At 45.8% G+C, this 23,694-nt stretch overlaps 1 protein-coding gene across 41 annotated transcripts in view; it reads left to right on the forward strand.

Moving 5' to 3' along the window:
- The window catches only part of LOC144723312 (uncharacterized), an 82,753-nt gene that overhangs the window by 41,413 nt on the left and 17,646 nt on the right, over positions 1-23,694 (forward strand). For 4 of the 41 annotated variants that reach the window (XM_078601986.1, XM_078601961.1, XM_078601952.1 and 1 more), the window contains exons 8-26: positions 7,430-7,522; positions 7,888-7,935; positions 9,607-9,702; positions 10,253-10,318; positions 11,253-11,300; positions 11,408-11,494; positions 12,046-12,111; positions 13,046-13,093; positions 13,201-13,287; positions 13,839-13,904; positions 14,705-14,752; positions 15,283-15,369; positions 16,456-16,503; positions 16,791-16,838; positions 16,946-17,032; positions 17,272-17,319; positions 18,616-18,663; positions 19,346-19,435; positions 20,628-20,675. In XM_078601986.1, the coding sequence (XP_078458112.1) occupies positions 7,430-7,522; positions 7,888-7,935; positions 9,607-9,702; positions 10,253-10,318; positions 11,253-11,300; positions 11,408-11,494; positions 12,046-12,111; positions 13,046-13,093; positions 13,201-13,287; positions 13,839-13,904; positions 14,705-14,752; positions 15,283-15,369; positions 16,456-16,503; positions 16,791-16,838; positions 16,946-17,032; positions 17,272-17,319; positions 18,616-18,663; positions 19,346-19,435; positions 20,628-20,675 (1,257 nt within the window). The remainder of the gene's footprint in view (positions 1-7,429; positions 7,523-7,887; positions 7,936-9,606; positions 9,703-10,252; positions 10,319-11,252; positions 11,301-11,407; positions 11,495-12,045; positions 12,112-13,045; positions 13,094-13,200; positions 13,288-13,838; positions 13,905-14,704; positions 14,753-15,282; positions 15,370-16,455; positions 16,504-16,790; positions 16,839-16,945; positions 17,033-17,271; positions 17,320-18,615; positions 18,664-19,345; positions 19,436-20,627; positions 20,676-23,694) is intronic. The other 37 variants (XM_078601989.1, XM_078601962.1, XM_078601988.1 and 34 more) reach the window with 31 other exon arrangements.

Raw genomic sequence — 23,694 nt, forward strand, 5'->3', positions numbered from 1 at the left:
AGTTTGTGTGTCTCTCCCTTGTGGCCACGTGGATTTTCCTCCGGGTCCTCCTGTTGTTTTTCCCTCAACATTTAGAATCAACATGCGTTTGTAGTATTTGGCTGCTATGAATTTCCACGTGATAAGCCACTTTGTCGGACTATCATTTGTGGGCAGGTCGCGTCTGAAAAAGAGTTACATGGCTCAGTGAGCCTTACCTGGTAAAATAAATTCGTTTAGTTTGAAATGTACTACTCTAGCACTGTAATGCAGCCTATATTTGTATTTTGGTAATTAGGCCGTGTAACGTCACCATGTGTAATTTTAGCAGTAATGTGCCGAATATAAAATAGTTTTAGCTTTGATTTTGCTTCATCGTATATCACATTTAAACACAAGAATTGAAATAAGCATATATATGTATGTTGAACTTCTTTTGCACCATACGTAGCCAACCGTACTAATCGAAGGTGAGGAATAACAATGAGGTGTTTGGCATCGAGTTTGCGTGGTGATAAACCTCTATAAACGTAATAAGTTTAAGAGACAGTTAAAATCCCCAAAGCTCTGTTACAGTCCCGGGCCCCCATCAACCTTAATCCAGCTCTAAGCAGATGCATGACTTATTTTCGGCTGAGTTGACCCAACGGAGGCCCAGAGCAAGTTCAAATTCTATATTTCAGAATAAGACTTTTGTTATGCGTCGTGCCAGGAATTGAATTCGGTTGGTTGAAATCAGAGCGCGGTGTCCTAATCACGCAACCACTCTCACGGGGATACATAAGAAACACACACACAAGAAACCAGCACACGCACACACGAGCGTACTGCAAGGCCTTTTCATCCAATAATTAGAGAAAGCCAATTGCGGGGCGCCCATAAACGAAATTACTCATCAGGGCCACGTGCTGCCCCGAAGCAAAGCCTCACCGCCAAAGGCTGCTTCGGGCCGATACAAATTAAACGCTGTCGGAGAAAGTTAGTTTAAGTCCCTGTTGAGGATTTTTTATCTGCTGCCTATTGCAGGTGGGGCTGTACCTGGAAGCAGAAAGCATTGTTCTTTGAATGCTTTTCGATGAAGGATGAAAGCGGTATTTGCGTTCACTCTGTCCAGGGGGGTCATGATACCTCTTGATGCTGCTGCGTTGGCAGTGGTGGACAAGCACAATCAACAACAAAAAACTCATCACATTTGTTAATAACGCCGTGACCTAACAAAAAAGAAAAAGGCAACATTTCAGGCAATAATGACCCTTCTTCACAGCACTCTATCTCTCTGGCCTACTCTGTGTGCTCTGAAGGAAGGCCAGTTCCCAAAACGTCGTCTACTATATACTTTGTATTTTATTTTAGAAGGCAGTGTTATTTATGCAATTGTTGCTGTCGTTGTTGCATTAATAAAGTGGCGATGGCATCGCATTAAGTACTTCCGAGGACAAATGCACGTTGGAACGCGTTTGCGGAAGCCATGCATATGCACGGCTGTTCTTCATTGTTCTTGTAAATGACGGTTGGCCGCTTTTGGGCTTCGTCGCTGATGATATTCCAGGCTTTCGCAGAAACACAGAGCGTTTTAATATTGGACTGCAAGTCATGTTCACTTATCATTATCACGGCCCTTATTAAATTCACACGCCGCCCATATGGGAGCATTCAAGCGGTGTGCTCTGACAGCATTCATAAGCCTGCGTATTTTTGCATATTCAGGGATTCTTTTGCAATAAAGTCCATTGTGGGGAGGTAGATAAATTGTTCCAGAAATAAGCAAACATTATGGTTTATATATGTAAGCACATTTGTACCTACGTACGTACGGGAATGTGCAAACTTGTGTACGTGCGTGCGCATGCATACTGAGCAGCAGTGGTTAGCACACTCGAAAGCACACTGATTGGCACACTGCACTGTTAAGTAGGCAAACTGAGTTCAATTCCCAGCCTGGGCTTACTCATATACAGAGGTGTGTGTGTGGGGGGGGAGTGGTGACAAAGTGGTTCGCGAATTGCGCTATGAGCCCCGCAAAAGGGGTTTGATTCCCGGCCATGGCTCACATGAGTGGTGAAGGATATCTGATCGGTCCTGCGCCTCACCTAGGTCGAATCCGCCTTAACTAGGTGCCTGATGTGTAAGCATCAGCACAAGGGAGACAAAGGCAGCCCCGTGTGGTGCTCAGACACGACCACATGTGCCAACCTAAACAGGCGCTCGCTAACAAAACTTGCCACAACAGTTTATGAGATGGTATCTTTTGTCAGCACATATGTGTGTGCATTTTTATTTATGAATATCGTTACCTGACCTGGGATTCCCTTGTGCGCCGCACCAGCCTTAACAAAGGTTCTGGCTAATTGCCCCAATGCAAAAGTATCTCTGGATAAGTGGGCAAGTGTTTGACTCTGTGCGTTGAAATGGATGCGTCGAGAGAACAGAAGAGGGGTAAAGGGCACAGCCCTGCAATTGCTTGCACACACCGCTGCTGTCGAAAGGACCGTCTTTAGAGGGAGCTCCAGAGGGAAATTTTTGGCCTACTCCTCCATGCAGGCCAGACATCTTGGAAGAGGTGGGGGGGAGGGGTGTACCCACGCTTTGCCCCACCGTTCGTGACCTGCCAGCCAGCTGACTGTGGTAGTGCCCGTGTATAATGCTCGGTGGACAGAGACGGGGAGAGGTGGATGGGGATTTAAGAAACTTTCCCCCATTGTTTAAAATGCGACGCCCAAACCGCCGATCTCTGATTTGCAAGTCCCGATTGCTAACCATTACAGCGTCAACGGAATGTCACGCGGTTATGATCTTCAGTAATGGAGAGTAGCCGAATCGGCCCCATCCGTGGCAGTTTTCTGGCTAATCTTTGCAATGCATTTCACAAACACCCGAGCAATAATTGAGTCATTACGGCGTAAATTGTCGCGGCGCAACACTGTGCAGCGACGACGGCCCTAATTGCTTTGTGAGTACAGTACCGAGTTGTGCGAGCAGTGCGTGTGATCTCGGCGAGCAACTCGGCGGTGGAACTTCGCAAAAACGCATTGAAATTAATTCCCAAGAAAAAAACTCTCCCTCTCGCCCACCCACAATCAAATGGTAGTCGTAATCTTTTACTTAGACTGCTGGAGGAGGAATCCGATGAGCTATGAAGCTCCTTTTTGCAGATGTCCGATATGGGCGGGTCAGCAAGTTACAACAGTAAACAATGCAAAAGAGAGAAAAGAGTAAGCAACTCACTAATTTTATTTTTTTAAGTCCGATTTACCAAGCTTGGGCAAGGCACAAAACAACAACAAAACAGTCCCAGAGCACACCAAGATAAGGCCACACAGTCTATCAATGAAATGGCACATTAATAACCATACGCGCCTGCCTTTTACACACCAGTGGATAGTCAAATGCATTTACTCGGTGTGGCCCGATAGCTACGCTGGTTATGTTGACTACCACCACGCCAGATGCAAGAGTTCAGTGGGTCACCTAGTAACTGTGCCACCCATGAAACTCCACTGCACGTCACGTAGCTGATTTAGATCTCCGTAAGATATTTCACAAAATATGGACCGCTGTGTACTTGGGCCATCGCCAAAATCCACAAAAATTGGAAATTACTACCCAAACAAATTGCAAAACAAATGAGTAATGCCACCTATCTATCCGTGGGCAAGAACCTCGTGTCCTGAGCCACGATGGCATCTCGGCCAAATCTGCCGCTGGGTAATAAAACGATTTCTAGACGAGCGTACGAACGAATGCACGCGAGCATGCGGGCCGGCACAAATTTGCGCGAAGAGGGCCATTTTGAGGGTCAGCAATTGCGACGACGGCGTGCACGCCACGCATCGCCGAGCGTCAACATTTGTTTTCTTCTTTTGACGAGCGGCACGCGGACCCGTCACCTTGCCCCCTTGCCTTCCGACGCCGCACTGCGGCAGGATCTCCCCGCGCGAAAAAGTCCCACGCGAAAAAACGGGGCAGTGTCATCATTTTTTTTATTTCTTCAAATCACGGAACATTCATGAGAATATTATGGACGAATTTAAATAAGTAAAAGTGTAAAATAAATGTAACGCTTCGCTAGGATTGACGAGGAAGCGGCTGCCTGCTTGGGTTTGTTTGCTCGGCCTCCCGTACAATCACGGAGGATTTTCGCAGCGGCAGCACGGGAAGTGTACATCTCATCAGCTTAGACCGGGCCCCTGCGGATGTGACGACGCGGCTGCTCACTAACCCACAAAGACTCATGCGGGGGAGTGATTCTTTTGGTTGCGGACGTGTTCTGAGCAATAGGGGGCGGCAGGCGGGGGGAGAGGTGAGGGGAGGTCAAACTGCCGCATGACCTCTTCCACTCCACGCCCGCAGTGCAACTCCCTTTCTTTGTTTGTCGCTGGAATTAATAAAAAAGTTACGATCGAGAAAGGCGCCGCCAAACCCTATCAGATGACACTAATGGAACGGTTGTTGCTGTAGTGATCGTATACCATGAATAACTGGTGAAGTAATAAATAAGGTCTAATGTCAGACACGGACTTCGGAGTCGCTATACGATCAGAATATAGAGCCTGGGAGAGTGTTAATTACTGCATTTCATAAATGAGGTGTTGTTTATATTTGACGAAGTATGTGACTGGAAAAGAGGATAGTGTGTGATATTGGTGGAGGAAGATGTCAACAATGTTAATTATGTGTGTTTAGTCTTCTCAAAACGCCGTGGAATTTGTAACGTGCACAGCTTTCGCGGGGAAACCAGAGACACGCGGGAGGGCGGCCAGAACCAGCGGCAACAATTTCTCAAGCTCTGGGGTCCTATATTGCGATGTTTGTTCAAAGTCAAATTCTCCAGACTGATCAAACTTCCCATTGGCACAGTTGGCTATGTATGGTGCGAAAGAAGATCAATTTACAAACAGTCTAATTCCGCGTTGTAAAAATGTAATATCATCGTCATGATTGTCTGCACTCGTGCACACAGGGTTGTGACTCCCGGTGTTCGAGGCATCTTGAGTTTGTAACCTTTGCACAAAATACCACTTATACCGGCTTTGCCTGTTGCCTACCATGAAAGCATTCGCGTATATATATATAAAAGAGTATATATTTCAAATTCCAAATAGCTATTGTGGAAAAATTGAATGCTTTTGGCCTTTAGAAAAAAAAAACTACTGCAAGCTCCCGCGAGTGATATTTTATTTCCTGTTGTGCGAGGGGGTGGGTTTTCTTTTTCGATTTTCTAAAATACTATTATTTAATCAGGAAATAAATAAGAAAAGAAGGTGAAATGCCCCCTGGAAGAGGTACTTTGCCCGCACAATTATTTACTCCGGCATTTCTCAAACCCCGGCCTCCACCTGCCACCGCCTTCTCTTTACCTTTTCACGTTCACCAATCTCCTTCAGTCTCGAACGAACAAAGCCAAACAAATAAATGATGGTTTTCATGAAATAACTTTATTACTTCGAGGTAGCCAGGACGTGGCAATGCAGACATGTGTTCCTGAATCTATCTCTGTGGGAGTTGTGAGCGTGTGTGTGTGTATTTTAACCAGGCATTCCGATTCCCTCCTATAATTTGCCAAATATCCCAAAGTAGGACGCTCTTAAAAATAGTCTTAAGACTCAGTGAGGGTTTCCTTCATAAAGGGCATTATAAAGCACGTAATGACGGCTCATTTAATTGATTAAATGCAATATTTACACTCTCAATACATGAATCGAATCATGTGTATGGCAATCTGAAGCTATTTGTTCGGTCTGCTGCGCCTTCTAAACACGTGGTGGCGAGGTGTTAACTCTCTTGCCTGTATATTTGGATTTCAAGCTTTCGTGACTGCAGGGATTCATCTTCTTGGTTCTTTCGGTAAAGTCACGTAGAAGGGAAATAATAAAATAATATAAATATAAAACAATAAAAATGCTCACGACGTTTCGACTGCAACGCAAGCAATCATCATCAGGTGTGAAATCCACAGCAAGAAAATTGGATTTCACACCTGATGATGATTGCTTGTGTTGCAGTCGAAACGTCGTGAGAATTTTTATTGTTTTATATTTATATTATTTTATTATTTCCCTTCTACGTGACTTTACCGAAAGAACCAAGAAGATGTATATTTGGAGTTTGCGTGTCTCTCTCCCCGTGGCCGCGTGGATTTTTCTCCAGGTCCTCCGGTGTTTCCCTCCAGATTTAGAAATATACATTTAGAGTATATGGTTGCTTTACATTTCGACATGATAAGCCACTTCGTTGAGCTATCATTTGTGGCCAGGTCGCTTCTGAAAAAAAGAGCTATATAGCTCAGTGGGCCTTACCTGGTAAAACAAAAATATTTAAATAAACAATATTGCATTGTCGCCTTACACATATGCAAATGCATCTAACAAAACATTCCAAATTAGACTAGAAATGAGACTAAACACATTGATTCTGAATCATGACAACACGTTGAATCTCTGGGAAAGGGCACTGGGTTTCAGGCTGAATGGCTACATGTGCATTTATCAATCCACTGCTGGATTAGGGCCTCCCCACACCCACCAATCATGTCAGTGCAGGTTGGTGAACGTCAACTGTCAGATGCCTAATTATAATAATTATTTTTATATCTATAAGATCGTGCATGCCTTTTCGGTTACCTTAACACACGCAGGCGCATCTGGCAAATGCTGGGAAACTTGGGACGCCAGGAAATTCAACTGCTTCATCCGCATTTCCTCCGTTATTCTGCACGTTGTTCAAACGGCTCTAATCAATGCCACTCCACCAACCCCGCAACCTCCCCACCCCCTCCGCTCGCTTCGAGACGTGGAGGTGTGAAATTAGGAACCCCTCACACCGCCCACCAGTGCGCCTCACGCCATTGAGCAAGGCCTCTGTGCGGTTCCGTGCCCAGGCACCGGTGTTCTGGGACACAAAGAACTCGCCGGCAGTGAACAGAAATTACGTTTTGCAGACGGCGGCACTTGCTGGTATAAATACAGTGTACCGTATTCTCCAGATTACAATACAAGCACTTTCTACTCCCGCCCCCAACACCCCGCCGATGTATTTTAAAGCAAAATTATGGGATGCGGCTTTCCTTTCCGTCTTATAAGCCGGAGAATGTGGAATTTGTGTGTATGTATGTTGAACTTCTTTCGCACCGTACATAGCCATCCGTGCTAAGCTAAACGATTTTTTTTTTTACCAGGGCCCCAGCGTGTCATAATCCGGCCCTGGTCATAACGCCTGTACAAGCGCCCTCTAATCCGTACCTGGTGCCTCCAGCATTCCCATCTCTGCCTCTTCTTTATCTCCCTTTTGTCTCGGTATTTTGTGTCTCTTTACATCTCGAAAAAGCCTCATCTCTCCACAAGCCGTAGCTCGGCAGACCACAGACTGCCAGTTGAATTGACTCTGCCCCATGAAATGTACGAGTTTGAGGAGTAACGTGTAGTTGCCGACGTGGTTGCGTGTCTTGGTTGAGCAGGCAGAAGAGAAAGCGAGCGAGAAGGACGTGGTGAGCACCGCTTCTGCCGACAGCAAGGAGAACCCCTTGAGAAAGTTCTTCACGCAAATGGTGACCGAGTCCGTACTTCTCCACCACATACGTCACATGCCTGCTCACCGCCTCGCTGCCACATAGACTGCCACTCAATCCTTCCCGCATTGACTCACCACCTCGTAGACCACCGCTCAATCTGTCTCTCAACATCTCGGTCACAGGGACCATCACTCAAACCGTCTCTCAACATCTTGACACCATCATTCATTGATCTTAACATCTCACCAACACTTGGTCACACCTCAGACCACTTTTCAACATCTCACCAACACGTAGATCACCACCCAGTCTATCTCCGAACAGCTTTACCAACACTTGACCACTGCTCAAACCCACTGTCAACACACACATCCTTACAAAGTCCACGAATGTTTCCGCAGTCCAAGAAGGAGGACGATCCCAGCAAGGAGGAGCCGCCTAAAGCCGAGGTGGGTACTCGTTCTCACCGTACCGAGCATGCGCTAATTACTGATTTCGGTTTGGCATCATGTTCGACTGGTGCTTCTTGAGTCCGTGCGCCACGTTGTCTCTCCATCGCTGCCTAAAGTTAATAGTGACCAGAAGTCTTCTTGGTTCTTTCGGTAAAGTCACGTAGAAGGGAAGTTATAAAATAATACAAAATAAAACGTAATAAAATTATTTTTTTTTATTATTTCATAACTTCCCTTCTACGTGACTTTACCGAAAGAACCAAGAAGATGAATCCCTGCAGTCATGAAAGCTTTAAATCGAAAAGTGACCAGAAGCTGAGCTTGGAGAAAATGTTGGTGAGTAAGCTTGACGAAAGCCGTTGTGAATGTTTTTCATTCGACGGTGTGTTTGTTCCCTGTTTTCCCTTTGCCTTAAGCCAATTTGTTTAGAATTCATGACATCTGGTCACTTTCCCTTTCGGTAAATTACAATCCATTTCTCAGCTACTTCGCCTTCTTTTCTTAGCCATATTCGAATTCGTATTAAATTATTGTAAAATAAGGTCTGCAGATTTGTCGTATATGTTTTTGTTGTTGTAATAATATTCTGTTGTATTCTAAATGACTTGACAATGTAACCCTACACGCAATAAGTCACTTTGTTGAGCTTCCATTGGAACCTCATTTTCCAGTAAAAAATATGATAATTGTATTTTTTACCCTTTTATCTGGCAACAAAACTGACACCTTTTTTACGAGGAGTCATGTTTGCATAGACCTGCGCCTTTTGGCGTCATCTGGTCCAACACCATGTGAGACTAGGCTCTAAGGAAAGCTGTCTCGGGTGTGGACTAATCAACTTAAAGGACAGTGCATACTTTATCAGAGTTATGTTTTTTGTTTGCATTCCGACTGCAGGTATTGTGGTCTATGCAAACATGACTCCTCGTAAAAAAGGTGTCAGTTTTGTTGCCAGATAAAAGGGTAAAAAATACAATTATCTTCCATGTGTGGTCAGGTCGCTTCTGAACAATCAGCTGATAGCTCAGCTGGCTCTACTGCTGGATGAAGGCCTTCACAAGCTGTCACCATCCCTCATTGTTGCTTGATGCAACAACGGCATCTAACTCTTGAACCATGAGCTCATGTCATCAATCCATCTCCTCAGAGGAAGTCCTCTTGGGCATGATCACTCCTTTGGCTGCCACTTCATCATGAGAGTTGACCACCGCCCATCATCATCATCCCTCCTAACGACATGTCCTGCACAAGTCCGCTTACTTTTTTAAAGTCAATATGATGTCTCCAATTTGCGTATGTTCTCCGGTTCACGTGTTGGTCGTTCTGTCTCGGTCTAATTCCAAGCGTGTGATACAAAATGTACAATTCGTAAATGTTGGGATCTCTGCTATTGGTGACTGTTGCACTGTATATCCGTGGCCATGAGCACTGCTAGTGGATAATCATATCTGAGCCCGTATTGGGCCTTCTGAAGGCATACAAAGTGAGTGCCTGTGGTCAACCTTCAGAAGTGGAGAGATGAAGGTAGCGTCGCCATGAGCCTGGTCACACCGACACCTTGTGAGCTGTGCCGGCTTTAACAGGCCACTGCTCAGTGCATCGATGTTGGTCCCCGCAGCGCTTAAGGAAGGCTAAAGCAGGGGGGAACTTTGCTTTGTTTGGTCTCAGCAGAAGGGGGAGAAGAGCGAGAAGAGCGAGACAGTTGAGAGCCGAACCACCGCAGAGGCCAAGGAGAATCCCGTCAGCAAGTTCTTCCGAGAGCTGGTAACAGGGCCCCCCACGGCTCCCCTCGTGCTTTTGCACCCCGGTTCTCAAACCACCACCGACACCATCTCCTTAGAAGGACCGATTGGCAGAATAACGACCCGTATTCGTAATGAGGGTACCGACTCAATTGAGGGACCTCTTTTTTTTTGCAAGAGATTTGTCCGCAACCCTAAGATGGAAACAAATACGGCAAAGACTAGACGCTCCCATTGTGTAGACAAGACTCGCAGAAAGCTTTTTTCGGCGAGGAAAAAAATAACGCAACGCAATTATAAACAGTGGAAGCTGGATACGAGCACACCTGATGTAAACACTGTTCTGATATAAGCAACACATTCATATGTTACACTGGTGGAGGGAAGGCGATGGGCAACTTCCGATGCCTGCGCACTACTTCAGATACAAGCACAGCTGGTCTTGCTCCCAGCGGGGGTTGCTTATGTCCCTTTTAAATAATGTAACATTAAATATTCATACAATACATGTCCATTCCAAAGCACACCGGCACAAGAGCATCCCCTCACACACCCTGTCGATGTGTCCACAGTCCATCAAGGACGACAGCTCCACAAAGGACGACAATTCTGCCAAGGAGAAGCAGGCCAAGGCTGAGGTGAGGCCACGATATCTAAATGCCACCATCGCCACAAACTCGTGATCTCACATGGCACCACGACGCCACAATGTGCACAACTTTGCAAACACTGCTGCTGGAGTGTCAGGTAAAGGCAAGCCTCCTGTACGTGACGTCATACGCTCGTGAACTCAACCGCTGACAGATTAATTCGCTGTGCACCATCTTCATGTTAGAATTGTGTTGTGTTGAGCGTGACATGAATGTTAAATTACGACGATAGTGACGATGACTACGATCAAAAGCACCCTGAATGTGCCAGATCCCGTCAAATCTCGGAACCTAAGCAGATTTGAGCCTGGTTTGGACTTGGATGGGTGACCGCCAGGGCGTCGGCTATAAGATGTGGCCAGGATATGGAAATGTTCAGTGTCACCCCTTAAAATCACCATAAAATACACACACGGAGTTATATTTTCGTAAATCCTATTACCAGTTGCAACCTTCGGGTGTCCATATGAAAATATGAAAATATTGAGTAATTTTGCACAATCGATCTTCATGTAAATATTCATTAATTGGCCGATAATTATCGGCCAATGTAATGAATGAGCGAATTAATTAATTGGCCGATAATTAATAACACCTCAGTGTGTAGAGCACCATAGAGCTGGCCTGGGGTGGGTGGGGGGGGAGAGCCCTCTCTCTCTTCGAGAGTGAGCGAATGACTGTGCGGTGCTTTACAAGTTGAAATTATGGTTCATTGTATGTATGTATGTTGAACTTCTTTTGCACCGTACATAGCCAACTGTACTAATCGGAGGTGCGGATTATAACTATTTTTTAAAAGGGGTAATCTTCCCACGATTTGCAAATAGCCCCCGCAATTGTGTTAAGAGAAGATATTCGTCTGTATATTTAGGTGTGAAGTTGACAAACTGAGATTTTAACGCAATCCTTGCGCTTGTGTCAGCAGCCCAAAAAGGAGGAGCCGGGCAAAAAGGCAGACGTCGCAGCCGAGGTGAGGCCTAACCCTAAATTAGTCGTTACCATTCATTTACTTTTTTTCTGCCACAGTAAAGAGACAGAGCTTAGGCGTGTTACTGAGCGGGTCGTCTGTGTGAGCAGGCCGGAGGAAAGACGAGCGAGAAAGTGGAGAGCAGCACCACGGCGGACACCAAGCAGAATCCCGTCAGCAAGTTCTTCCGAGAGCTGGTAACAGGGCCCCCACGGCTCCCCTCGTGCTTTTGCACCCCGGTTCTCAAACCACCACCGACACCATCTCCTTAGAAGGACCGATTGGCAGAATAACGACCCGTATTCGTAATGAGGGTACCGACTCAATTGAGGGACCTCTTTTTTTTTTTGCAAGAGATTTGTCCGCAACCCTAAGATGGAAACAAATACGGCAAAGACTAGACGCTCCCATTGTGTAGACAAGACTCGCAGAAAGATTTTTTCGGCGAGGAAAAAAATTACGCAACGCAATTATAAACAGTGGAAGCTGGATACGAGCACACCTGATGTAAACACTGTTCTGATATAAGCAACACATTCATATGTTACACTGGTGGAGGGAAGACGATGGGCAACTTCCGATGCCCGCGCACTACTTCAGATACAAGCACAGCTGGTCTTGCTCCCAGCGGGGGTTGCTTATGTCCCTTTTAAATAATGTAACATTAAATATTCATACAATACATGTCCATTCCAAAGCACACCGGCACAAGAGCATCCCCTCACACACCCTGTCGATGTGTCCACAGTCCATCAAGGACGACAGCTCCACAAAGGACGACAATTCTGCCAAGGAGAAGCAGGCCAAGGCTGAGGTGAGGCCACGATATCTAAATGCCACCATCGCCACAAACTCGTGATCTCACATGGCACCACGACGCCACAATGTGCACAACTTTGCAAACACTGCTGCTGGAGTGTCAGGTAAAGGCAAGCCTCCTGTACGTGACGTCATACGCTCGTGAACTCAACCGCTGACAGATTAATTCGCTGTGCACCATCTTCATGTTAGAATTGTGTTGTGTTGAGCGTGACATGAATGTTAAATTACGACGATAGTGACGATGACTACGATCAAAAGCACCCTGAATGTGCCAGATCCCGTCAAATCTCGGAACCTAAGCAGATTTGAGCCTGGTTTGGACTTGGATGGGTGACCGCCAGGGCGTCGGCTATAAGATGTGGCCAGGATATGGAAATGTTCAGTGTCACCCCTTAAAATCACCATAAAATACACACACGGAGTTATATTTTCGTAAATCCTATTACCAGTTGCAACCTTCGGGTGTCCATATGAAAATATGAAAATATTGAGTAATTTTGCACAATCGATCTTCATGTAAATATTCATTAATTGGCCGATAATTATCGGCCAATGTAATGAATGAGCGAATTAATTAATTGGCCGATAATTAATAACACCTCAGTGTGTAGAGCACCATAGAGCTGGCCTGGGGTGGGTGGGGGGGGAGAGCCCTCTCTCTCTTCGAGAGTGAGCGAATGACTGTGCGGTGCTTTACAAGTTGAAATTATGGTTCATTGTATGTATGTATGTTGAACTTCTTTTGCACCGTACATAGCCAACTGTACTAATCGGAGGTGCGGATTATAACTATTTTTTAAAAGGGGTAATCTTCCCACGATTTGCAAATAGCCCCCGCAATTGTGTTAAGAGAAGATATTCGTCTGTATATTTAGGTGTGAAGTTGACAAACTGAGATTTTAACGCAATCCTTGCGCTTGTGTCAGCAGCCCAAAAAGGAGGAGCCGGGCAAAAAGGCAGACGTCGCAGCCGAGGTGAGGCCTAACCCTAAATTAGTCGTTACCATTCATTTACTTTTTTTCTGCCACAGTAAAGAGACAGAGCTTAGGCGTGTTACTGAGCGGGTCGTCTGTGTGAGCAGGCCGGAGGAAAGACGAGCGAGAAAGTGGAGAGCAGCACCACGGCGGACACCAAGCAGAATCCCGTCAGCAAGTTCTTCCGAGAGCTGGTAACAGGGCCCCCACGGCTCCCCTCGTGCTTTTGCACCCCGGTTCTCAAACCACCACCGACACCATCTCCTTAGAAGGACCGATTGGCAGAATAACGACCCGTATTCGTAATGAGGGTACCGACTCAATTGAGGGACCTCTTTTTTTTTTTGCAAGAGATTTGTCCGCAACCCTAAGATGGAAACAAATACGGCAAAGACTAGACGCTCCCATTGTGTAGACAAGACTCGCAGAAAGATTTTTTCGGCGAGGAAAAAAATTACGCAACGCAATTATAAACAGTGGAAGCTGGATACGAGCACACCTGATGTAAACACTGTTCTGATATAAGCAACACATTCATATGTTACACTGGTGGAGGGAAGGCGATGGGCAACTTCCGATGCCTGCGCACTACTTCAGATACAAGCACAGCTGGTCTTGCTCCCAGCGGGGGTTGCTTATGTCCCTTTTAAATAATGTAACATTAAATATTCATACAATACATGTCCATTCCAAAGCACACCGGCACAAGAGCATCCCCTCACACACCCTGTCGATGTGTCCACAGTCCATCAAGGACGACAGCTCCACAAAGGACGACAATTCTGCCAAGGAGAAGCAGGCCAAGGCTGAGGTGAGGCCACGATATCTAAATGCCACCATCGCCACAAACTCGTGATCTCACATGGCACCACGACGCCACAATGTGCACAACTTTGCAAACACTGCTGCTGGAGTGTCAGGTAAAGGCAAGCCTCCTGTACGTGACGTCATACGCTCGTGAACTCAACCGCTGACAGATTAATTCGCTGTGCACCATCTTCATGTTAGAATTGTGTTGTGTTGAGCGTGATATGAATGTTAAATTACGACGATAGTGACGATGACTACGATCAAATGTGCCAGATCCCATCAAATCTCTCGGAACCTAAGCAGATTTGAGCCTGGTTTGTACTTGGATGGGTGACCGCCAGGGCGTTGGCTATAAGATGTGGTCAAGAAATGGAAATGTTCAGTGTCACCCCTTAAAATCACCATAAAATACACACACGGAGTTATATTTTCGTAAATCCTGTTACTAGTTACAACCTTCGGGTGTCCATATGAAAATGTTTATTAATTTTGCACAATCGATCTTCATGTAAGTATTCATTAATTGGCGTCTCTCTCTTCGAGAGTGAGCGAATGACTGTGCGGTGCTTTACAAGTTGAAATTATGATTCATTGTATGTATGTATGCTGAACTTCTTTTGCACCGTACATAGCCAACTGTACTAATCGGAGGTGCGGATTATAACTCTTTTTGAAAAGGGGTAATTTTCCCACGATTTGCAAATATCCCCCGCAATTGTGTTAAGAGAAGATATTCTTCTGTATATTTAGGTGTGAAGTAGCCAAACTGAGATTTTAACGCAATCCTTGCGGTTGTGTCAGCAGCCCAAAAAGGAGGAGCCGGGCAGAAAAGCAGACGTCGCAGCCGAGGTGAGGCCTAACCCTAAATTAGTCGTTACAATTCATTTACTTTATTTCTGCCACAGTAAAGAGACAGAGCTTAGGCGTGTTACTGAGTGGGTCGTCTGTGCTGCAGAGTTTGGTAGTACATGTTGTTTACGTCGTTTATTGTGAAAATTCGGTCACAGTTCCTATGACCTGCACTGTTTCATTGCTTTTCTGGCTTTATTTTGGTGATTTTCGATAAGTTTTTTGGTTTGGCCATGTTTGTTTGTTGTAGTACAGAGTTAGACTGATGGCCTTAATCTAAGTTGTCTTGTGGTTGTTGTTGTTTGACTTGCATCCCACTGGGATTTTTGCACATTTTTGTGTACGGTGCTTTTTGCTGCAATATTTTGCTGTATTTTCTTGGATTTTCTGTTTGCACTCAGTCACATGGTCACTTTAAGATGTTTTTTGTTCGTGTTTTTGTTTTTTGTTTGTTGCGGTTGCACCCGATTCAAGAGCCGAATGGCTCACAGGGCTACACCTAATAAATGAACTTGAACTTGTGCGAGCAGGCCGGAGGAAAGACGAGCGAGAAAGTGGAGAGCAGCACCACGGCGGACACCAAGCAGAATCCAGTCAATAATTTCTTCCGACGGCTGGTAACGTAACCGGCGCTACGTCTCCCCACTGGACACTGGCCTCGACATTCCCTGCACCGGCACACAGGCCGCTTCATACTGCACGTGACCATGGCTGTGACTTTGTCACGGAGGTCACGGTGGTTACGGAAGTCGTGAATTTGTACAAACTCTGTGGAATCTTAGCATTGGCCGTAAGAACACGCTAGATTTGGCGCCTCTTTTATTTCGTAAAAAAAATGCGCTGATAGCAGCGTGGTAATATGTTTAAAAAACATATTTTTTATTACAAAATTACTTGGTTTTAATTTGTATGGATGTTTTAACAGTTATTTCAATGAAGAAAAACATTTGATTTGATTTTCAAAAGCTAATTCTAGATGGGGCACTGCCACACCTCAGCTGCCAATTTGACTAAGAATGACTGTGCCAACGATGTAGCTGTAGGCATAGCCACCTCACAGCACCCATACGGGCTCCCTGTCTCCCGGTGAATCCACACACAGCGCCAAAAACAAAGATCTCCCATATAGCCTTAAACAGACTGTTGGATCAAATGCTGTTAGCGAGCACCGATTAAGACCGGCACGGCATTCAAAGGGGGTAGGTGGCCAGCCCAACTCCCAGCTGCCTTTGTCTCCCCAGTGGTGATGTTTTAGACACCACACCAGGTACTCATTTAAGGCTGAATCGACCTACGGGAGGCCAAGGACTGGTTCACATAATCATAACTAGTATTGGCCATGAGCGGGAATCAAACTCGGGTCACCGGGTTCAAATGTGCAGCATGCTAACTGCTGCACTACCGCTTCCCACATCACACACACACACAGCACACACACACACACAGCACACACACAGCACACACACACCACACACACAGCACACACACAGCACACACACAGCACACACACAGCACACACACAGCACACACACACACAGCACACACACAGCACACACACAGCACACACACAGCACACACACAGCACACACACAGCACACACACAGCACACACACAGCACACACACAGCACACACACAGCACACACACAGCACACACACACACACAGCTCCTCCTCCTCACCATGTCTTGTCAATGTACCCACAGTCCATGAAGACTGATGAACCCAGCAAGGACACGCAGTCAAAAGCGGAGGTAAGGACAATTCCTAAGCCGACAAAGACACAACTGCATCATGTTACACCAACCCATAACTAACTCGCATTACCGCCAAGCACTGCACACCACCAGAGTGAGTGAATGCCGTGCGGGGCATTACAAGTTGAAATTATGATTCATAATAACTATCGGTGAAAAATGGGTAATCTTCCCCCTATTTGCAAATAGCCCCCCGCAATTGTGTTAAGAGAACAGGTTGGTCTGCATGTTCAGGTGTGACGTAACCAACTGAGATTTTAAAACAATCCTTGCGGTTGTGTCAGCAGCCCAAGAAAGGAGAGCCGGACAGTAAGACGGACGTCGCAGCCGAGGTGAGGCCAAACCCTGAATCATTCTTCACCATTCAGTTACTTCCTTTCTGCCACAGTGAAGAATCGGAGCTTAGGCGTGTGACCGAGCGAGTCTTCTGTGCGAGCAGGCCGGAGGAAAGACGAGCGAGAAAGTGGAGACCAGCACCACGGCGGAGACCAAGCAGAATCCCGTGAACAATTTCTTCCGACGGCTGGTAACGAAAACCGGCGCTATATCTGTCCACATGACACCGGCCTCGACATTCCCTGCACCGGCACACAGGGTGCTTCGTACCGAATGTGACTATGGCTGTGACTTTGTCGCAGAGGTCACGGTGGTTATGGAAGTTTGAACAAAGTTCATGGAATCTTGGCATTGGCTGTGGGAACACATGAGATTTGTCGCCTCCTTTTTTGCGTCTTCTCCTCACCGAGCCTGCCAATGTACCCACAGTCCATGAAGACCGATGAGCCCAGCAAGGACACGCAGTCGAAAGCGGAGGTAAGGACAACTCCTAAGCAGCCAAAGACACAACTACATCATGTTACATCACCTGATAACAACTCACATTACCGCCATGCACTGCAACCCACCAAACCAATGCCCTGACTTCACACTGACGGTAACAGGGCATGTGACAAATTTGCCTCCCACCACCTTTTCAGCAATTTGATGAATTGTCACGATTAATAGTAGCGATTCGAATCAAGCACAATGTATTTGTTTTGTTAAATACCATCTCTATTTTATCGTTTCTTCTTTTTTCTCTCTCATCGCCGAAGTTTGGTCCATACCGTTAGCATGAATGCAATATTAGCATATCATTTGGTTTAACACGTAGGCTTTCGCAACCAATATTATTCATAATAAAGGTTTTTTTGGGTTAGATTGCGTCAGTATAAATGTGTCGAAACCCTTCACCACCCGACACGGCCAATCAGTAAGGGATTTGCCACGTAAACAAAACGCCAAAAAGTTACTACTTCAGCCCACCGACACATTTATACTTACGTGATCTAACCCAAAAACCTTGATTATGAGCATATAATTTACGTGTCATTTGCAAAAAATAGTCGATGTAAAACTCGGACTTGGTAAATGAGCCATTACATGGTTAGTGAACATCCTGACGGTTATCTGCAGATCTAGGGCCTTAAGGGCTCAGTGAAGCCCCTGAGTTTGGACAAGGAGAAAGTGACAATAGTGCGCAGGGTCTGTGAGGGCCACTGCCTTTATTATACATTGGGCCTAGTGGAGGCTTTGTGTGGGATTGACTCATCCGTGCTATACCCCTCCTTGTGAAAGAAAAAAAAAACGAACATTAGACGTGTCATGATAAAACGATTCATCACTTAACATCTATTTGTATGCTAATATTGCATGCGTTAAATTGCGCACTTGAGAATTTATTATTTAGAATTCATGAAAATGGTATTCTAATGTTATAATGTGACTAATGTGACTAATGGAGGAAATAAACTACGAACTGGACTGTAAATATGTAATTAAACAATACACGCAAGATGGTAAAAAACAAGCCAAATAATAGATTCTCAAAACTCGAAGCGTGACTGTGAATAACCAAGATTAATTGTATTGCTGGGGAGAAGGATGACTCAAGACTTGTATAATTAAAATCAGACAACACACCCCACACATCTATGACAATGGACTACTCAACCAAAACTAGAATTCATAATCTCGCTCACTTACGCCGTCATTGAAACAGTCTTGCTTAGTTAAGTTGGACTTTGGAAAGTCGAGGTCGTAAAGCAATTGCGATGAATGTGCTGACAGGCCAAGAAGGTGGAGCCGGGCAGTGAGGCAGAGAAGGCTGGAGCACAGGTGAGAGAAATGCAACGTCACACCCACATGCTATCCAAAGTGGTTATTCAGGATCAGAACCCTCACATTCTTAGATAACCCTGCAACCATAAACTGCACTGTACTAAGGAACATTAATCCTTTGGTTCTCTGCCACTTCTCTTTTAGAGCCCCAAATACCTGAAATTCCAATCGCTTCAAAAGCGTTCTCAGTTACTTTCTAATCTATATCACAAAGGGGATGCTAAATTGTCGATTCTTTATGATAACGTCACTTCATATATCCTTGTCTGTGTTTACATGTTAGAAATACAGTATATTACTAATTTAAATTTAAATTTTTTTAATATTATATGAATATGTACTGATATGTACTAAAGTACTGTCTGTTGCTATGTTACTGGAACATAATTGTGTAATTGGACTACGATCAGTCAAAAAATAATCTCCCAGAGCTGACTTGTACAACATGGGATTTATTACTGAATGTTGATTCATGTTTGTGCAATATTTTAGAATTCTCTTGCAACACACGGTTGTTTTTATTTATTTTTGCCTTTCGTTATTGTGGTGACCTATATCACCACAATGAACTTGAAACCCTGAAGGTGAAATCTCTTCGAGGATTTTTTTTTATTCGTAATTAGTTTGATGGGCTATTATCTCGTTTCATGGTGGTAAAAAGTTTGGTCTTCGTCTTAAGCAGGCAAAGGAGGTGGCCAACAAAACAGAAGGAGGTACCAAGCCCTCTGAGAGCAAAGACAACGCCTTCTCAAAGTTCTTCTCTCAAATAGTGAGTGGAATGACGCACCACCACCACCGTCGCCACCACTGCTACCGCCACCACCCACGCCACCACCGTCGCCACCACCGCCACCGCTACCACCACCACTACCACCACCGCACGCCACTTCTCACCACTCGAATCGCGCACCACTCTCGCCCGCTTCCACAGCAGCGGCGGGGAGCCTGACGTCCGCTACTTCGTTTCATACGGCCTGCAGCTACATGAGGTCGAACACTTCGAAATAGCTCGCAAACAATATCTATCATACTGTTAGGTTTTTTTTTCCGGTAAAGTCACGTAGGCAAAAATAAATAAGTAAATAAATAAATATTTTTTTTTTTACCTACGTGACTTTACCGAAAAAAACCTAACAGTATGAATCCTTGCAGTCACGAAAGCTTCAAATCTAGAATATCTATCAGTCACTGCTAGGATCTTAGCTGCACTGATCGGGTACTCGAGGGCGGAATATTTTCAACCTGCGTGTCTAATTTTGGTGAGCTCGGTCAGTAATGACAATGCGAGGGAGTCTCTACGTTCAATCGGCACGCACGTTATATGATGCGTTATGAATGGATACCATGAAGGTGTGTGTTAATAATGTGCGGCCCTGTGTCAACCAGATCAGTATTTTTAACCATAAATTCTCATGCGTAAAAACAATTATACGTTGAAAAATAATAACAATAAAACAAAGGATAACATCAACTAATTCCAAGCTTCCAAGACAGCAACCGTCATTTCGATGGGCAGCCAATAGTCGAAGTAGCTTGGCAAAGGTATTTGAAAAAACTATTCGGTGCTCAGTAAGGAAAAGGTTCCCCACCCCTGCTGGAACAACAAACACGTCTCATCACATCGCGCCTTGTATAGGAAACACATCTCATCACACCGTGTATCGTACAGGAAACACATCCCATCACACCGCACATTGTACAAGAAACACGTCCCATCACACCGTGCATCGTACAGGAAACACGTCCCATCACACCGCGCATTGTACAACAAACACGTCTCATCACATCGCGCCTTGTATAGGAAACACATCTCATCACACCGTGTATCGTACAGGAAACACATCCCATCACACCGCACATTGTACAAGAAACACGTCCCATCACACCGTGCATTGTACAGGAAACACGTCCCATCGCATAGGCGTCACCCTCACCGGCTTTGCGTGAAATTGTCCCCCCAGACCAAGAAGGAGGACGACAGCGACAAAGCCAAGAAGACAAAAGCAGAGGTGAGAGAATTGGGACGAAGCTACCAAATGCCGTCTCACTCCGGCGCGCACGACCGCCGGCGTAGTTCACGGGGTCACAAGCAGTTCTCGCTGCCACCGCTGACGGCTCTGATGATGCCCTCCTTGAGCTCGGCAGTTTTACTTTGTAGGACATTGGCAGTCGACGACGATAACAGATTCTGCTCCATTCACTATCTATATATATAAAATCGCAAATCTGTCTGTCTGTCTGTGTGTCTGTGTGTCGCCGGACCATACGCAGTTTCATTGGACGGCGGTTGCCCCTGGCAACGGGTAGCGACGCATTCGCTGCCGGTGGACGCCATTTTTAATTCCCGTTAAAAATATGCGCACGCATTTGTGGTATAAACTCGATATACCCAGCGTTGCCCGGGGGGAAAATACATTTAAAATCTTATGAAAACTTTCAAACATTACATACCAATGAAAAAACAACTGTGTAATTACTTTTAAACCCGACGCGCCAAGAATCGATTCTCTGAATCGCGCAAAGGAATCGAAGGTTGTAGATTCCTTTAGATTCGGACGATTCCCGTTTACTATAAGTTGGTTAAAGTCGATATAAACTGCTACGAACGGGAAATATCCCGCGTTGACCGGGGCAAAAATGTAATTAAAAACTCCTGAAAAAATAAAATAACAATGAAAATGAAACTCTATCATTCAAAATGTAAACCCCCAACATGCCAGGAATCGATTCTTTGAATCGCACAAAGGACTAATCGAAGGTTGTAAATTACTTTAGGATCGCGCTTCCTGTTTAATATAAGTTGCTTATAGAGTTGATATAAACTTCTACGAATGGGAAATATCCGGCGTTGACTGGGGCAAAAATATAATGGTGAGGGCGGTTGTGAGTGGCGATTGTGAGTGGTGATTAGTGAGTGGTGAGGGGATGTTGAGTGGTGAGGGTGAGTGGTGAGGGTGAGTGGTGAGGGTGAGTGTTGAGGGTGAGTGGTGAGTGGTGATTGGTGAGGGTGTGATTGGTGAGGATGAGTGGTGAGGGAGAGTGGTGAGGGAGAGTGGTGAGGGAGAGTGGTGAGGGAGAGTGGTGAGGGAGAGTGGTGAGGGAGAGTGGTGAGGGAGAGTGGTGAGGGAGAGTGGTGAGGGAGAGTGGTGAGGGAGAGTGGTGAGGGAGAGTGGTGAGGGAGAGTGGTGAGGGAGAGTGGTGAGGGTGAGTGGTGAGGGTGAGTGGTGAGTGGTGAGGGTGTGTATATATGTAAGGTTATTAAGAAATATATTTTTCACCCGGGCAACGCCGGGTACTTATGCTAGTATACTGTAAAATTAAAGTATTATTATCTCAGCCTCATGACCAAACTGCCAATGTCATTAGCGAATCAGGTCGCCACTTTTTCCACCACAGACCACACCCAGGCATATTTCTCAGTGTAGGTCTGTCATAACTGTGCAGTACACTGTTTAAAGTTCAACACAAGACTGGTGGTACCAGATCTCGGTACAAACCCATTCCTGCCAGCTGAATACAGATGCCAATTCCCAGACTGTCTAGGAATTAGCATCGAAGCAATAATAGATTAAATGTTTATTTCATTAGCCAATAAATGCAACTCTAAAATACAGTCATTATTTATGTATGTATGTTGAACTTCTTTCACGCCGTACATAGCCAACCGTGCTAATCGGATGTGCCAGGGAAGGAACAAAAAAGAAACACAAAAAAGGCAGTTTCTAAAGAAATTCGTTTTCAATTTAGATCTCTCCACTGCAGGACAAAGCCCCTCCCCATGCCGTCGGCCTCTCCCACGCTCCTGCAATGTAACAATCCACCTACCACCCACACACCTTTTGCACGAGCTCATCTCATCACTCCATCTTCGTGCCGGACGTCCTGGCTGCCGCGTCGTCATTAGTTTCGACCACCGGCCGTGATCTCTCTTAGCGACGTGCAGATGCCCAAGCCCACTCGCCCTTCTTTGCGGTAGTACTCAGTCATCGTGTCGACTGAGCCGTGGCCTTATTTTCTTGGAGGGGCTGCCGACAGAAATTGGTTCCTCTGAAGGTCACTGCTGTGCCACCCACTCCTGAGTCAACAGGCAACAGCAGGACTCTGCACTTGAGCACAAGAGCACTTGGCTCCTAAGAGCGCGAGCTGCACGCGGAATATTTATCAGCGTTTAATAGAAACAACACAATGTGCAATCTGCTGCACACGGGCGAGTGGGTCTCACTAAGATGTAATTAATGTGTCGCCCATACAAGTGTCTTTGACTGTGTGCGTGTGTGCGTGTGTGTGTGCGTGCGTATGCGCACGGGAGAAGCGGTAGTGTAGTGGTAAGCGCACCGCGCTATGAGCCTGTCAATCTGGGTTCGATTCCCGCTCACAGCCACCATCAGTGACGATTATCTTTGTGTGCACGTGCATGTTTTGTGTGTGTGTATGTGTGCTTTGTAAACATCAGCGCTGGGGAGACAAAGCTGGCTAAATGTGGTCCTGGCCACACCACCCTCTTGAATGCCATGATGACAGTCTTCATAGATGTTTGCCAGCAGCATTGTATTTCGCAGCCTGTGTAGACTATATGGGGGGGACCTTTGTCCTCCTGTGTGGGCATGTGGGGAGCAGTGGCGTGGTGGTTTTAGAACTGCGCCACGAACCCAGCGACCTGGGTTCGATGCTTGGCCTTGTCTAACTTCAGTGGAGAGTGATATCCCAGAGGGTCCTAGGTCTCCCCCTAGGTTGACTCAACCTAAACTCAATATCTAGTTGCAGTGTATAAACGTCGGCTCTGGGGAGACAGAGGCACCCGGTGCTGGCCACACCATCACTCATGTGTCATTCTGGTCAAAACATGTGCTCGCCAACAGCACTTGCCCGACTTTCTGATTATTATACAGGTGGGAATCTGTCTTTGTGCATGTGTGTGTGTATGTTTGTTAGGGAGCGGTTAGCACGCTTGCACTACGAACCCAGCGACCCGAAAATGATTCCTGCTCAACGCCAACACCACCAGTGACGATTATCTAAACCGGTCCT

This window comes from Lampetra planeri, chromosome 17 (assembly GCF_965212315.1).
Source record: "Lampetra planeri chromosome 17, kcLamPlan1.2.h2, whole genome shotgun sequence".
NCBI lineage: Eukaryota > Metazoa > Chordata > Hyperoartia > Petromyzontiformes > Petromyzontidae > Lampetra > Lampetra planeri.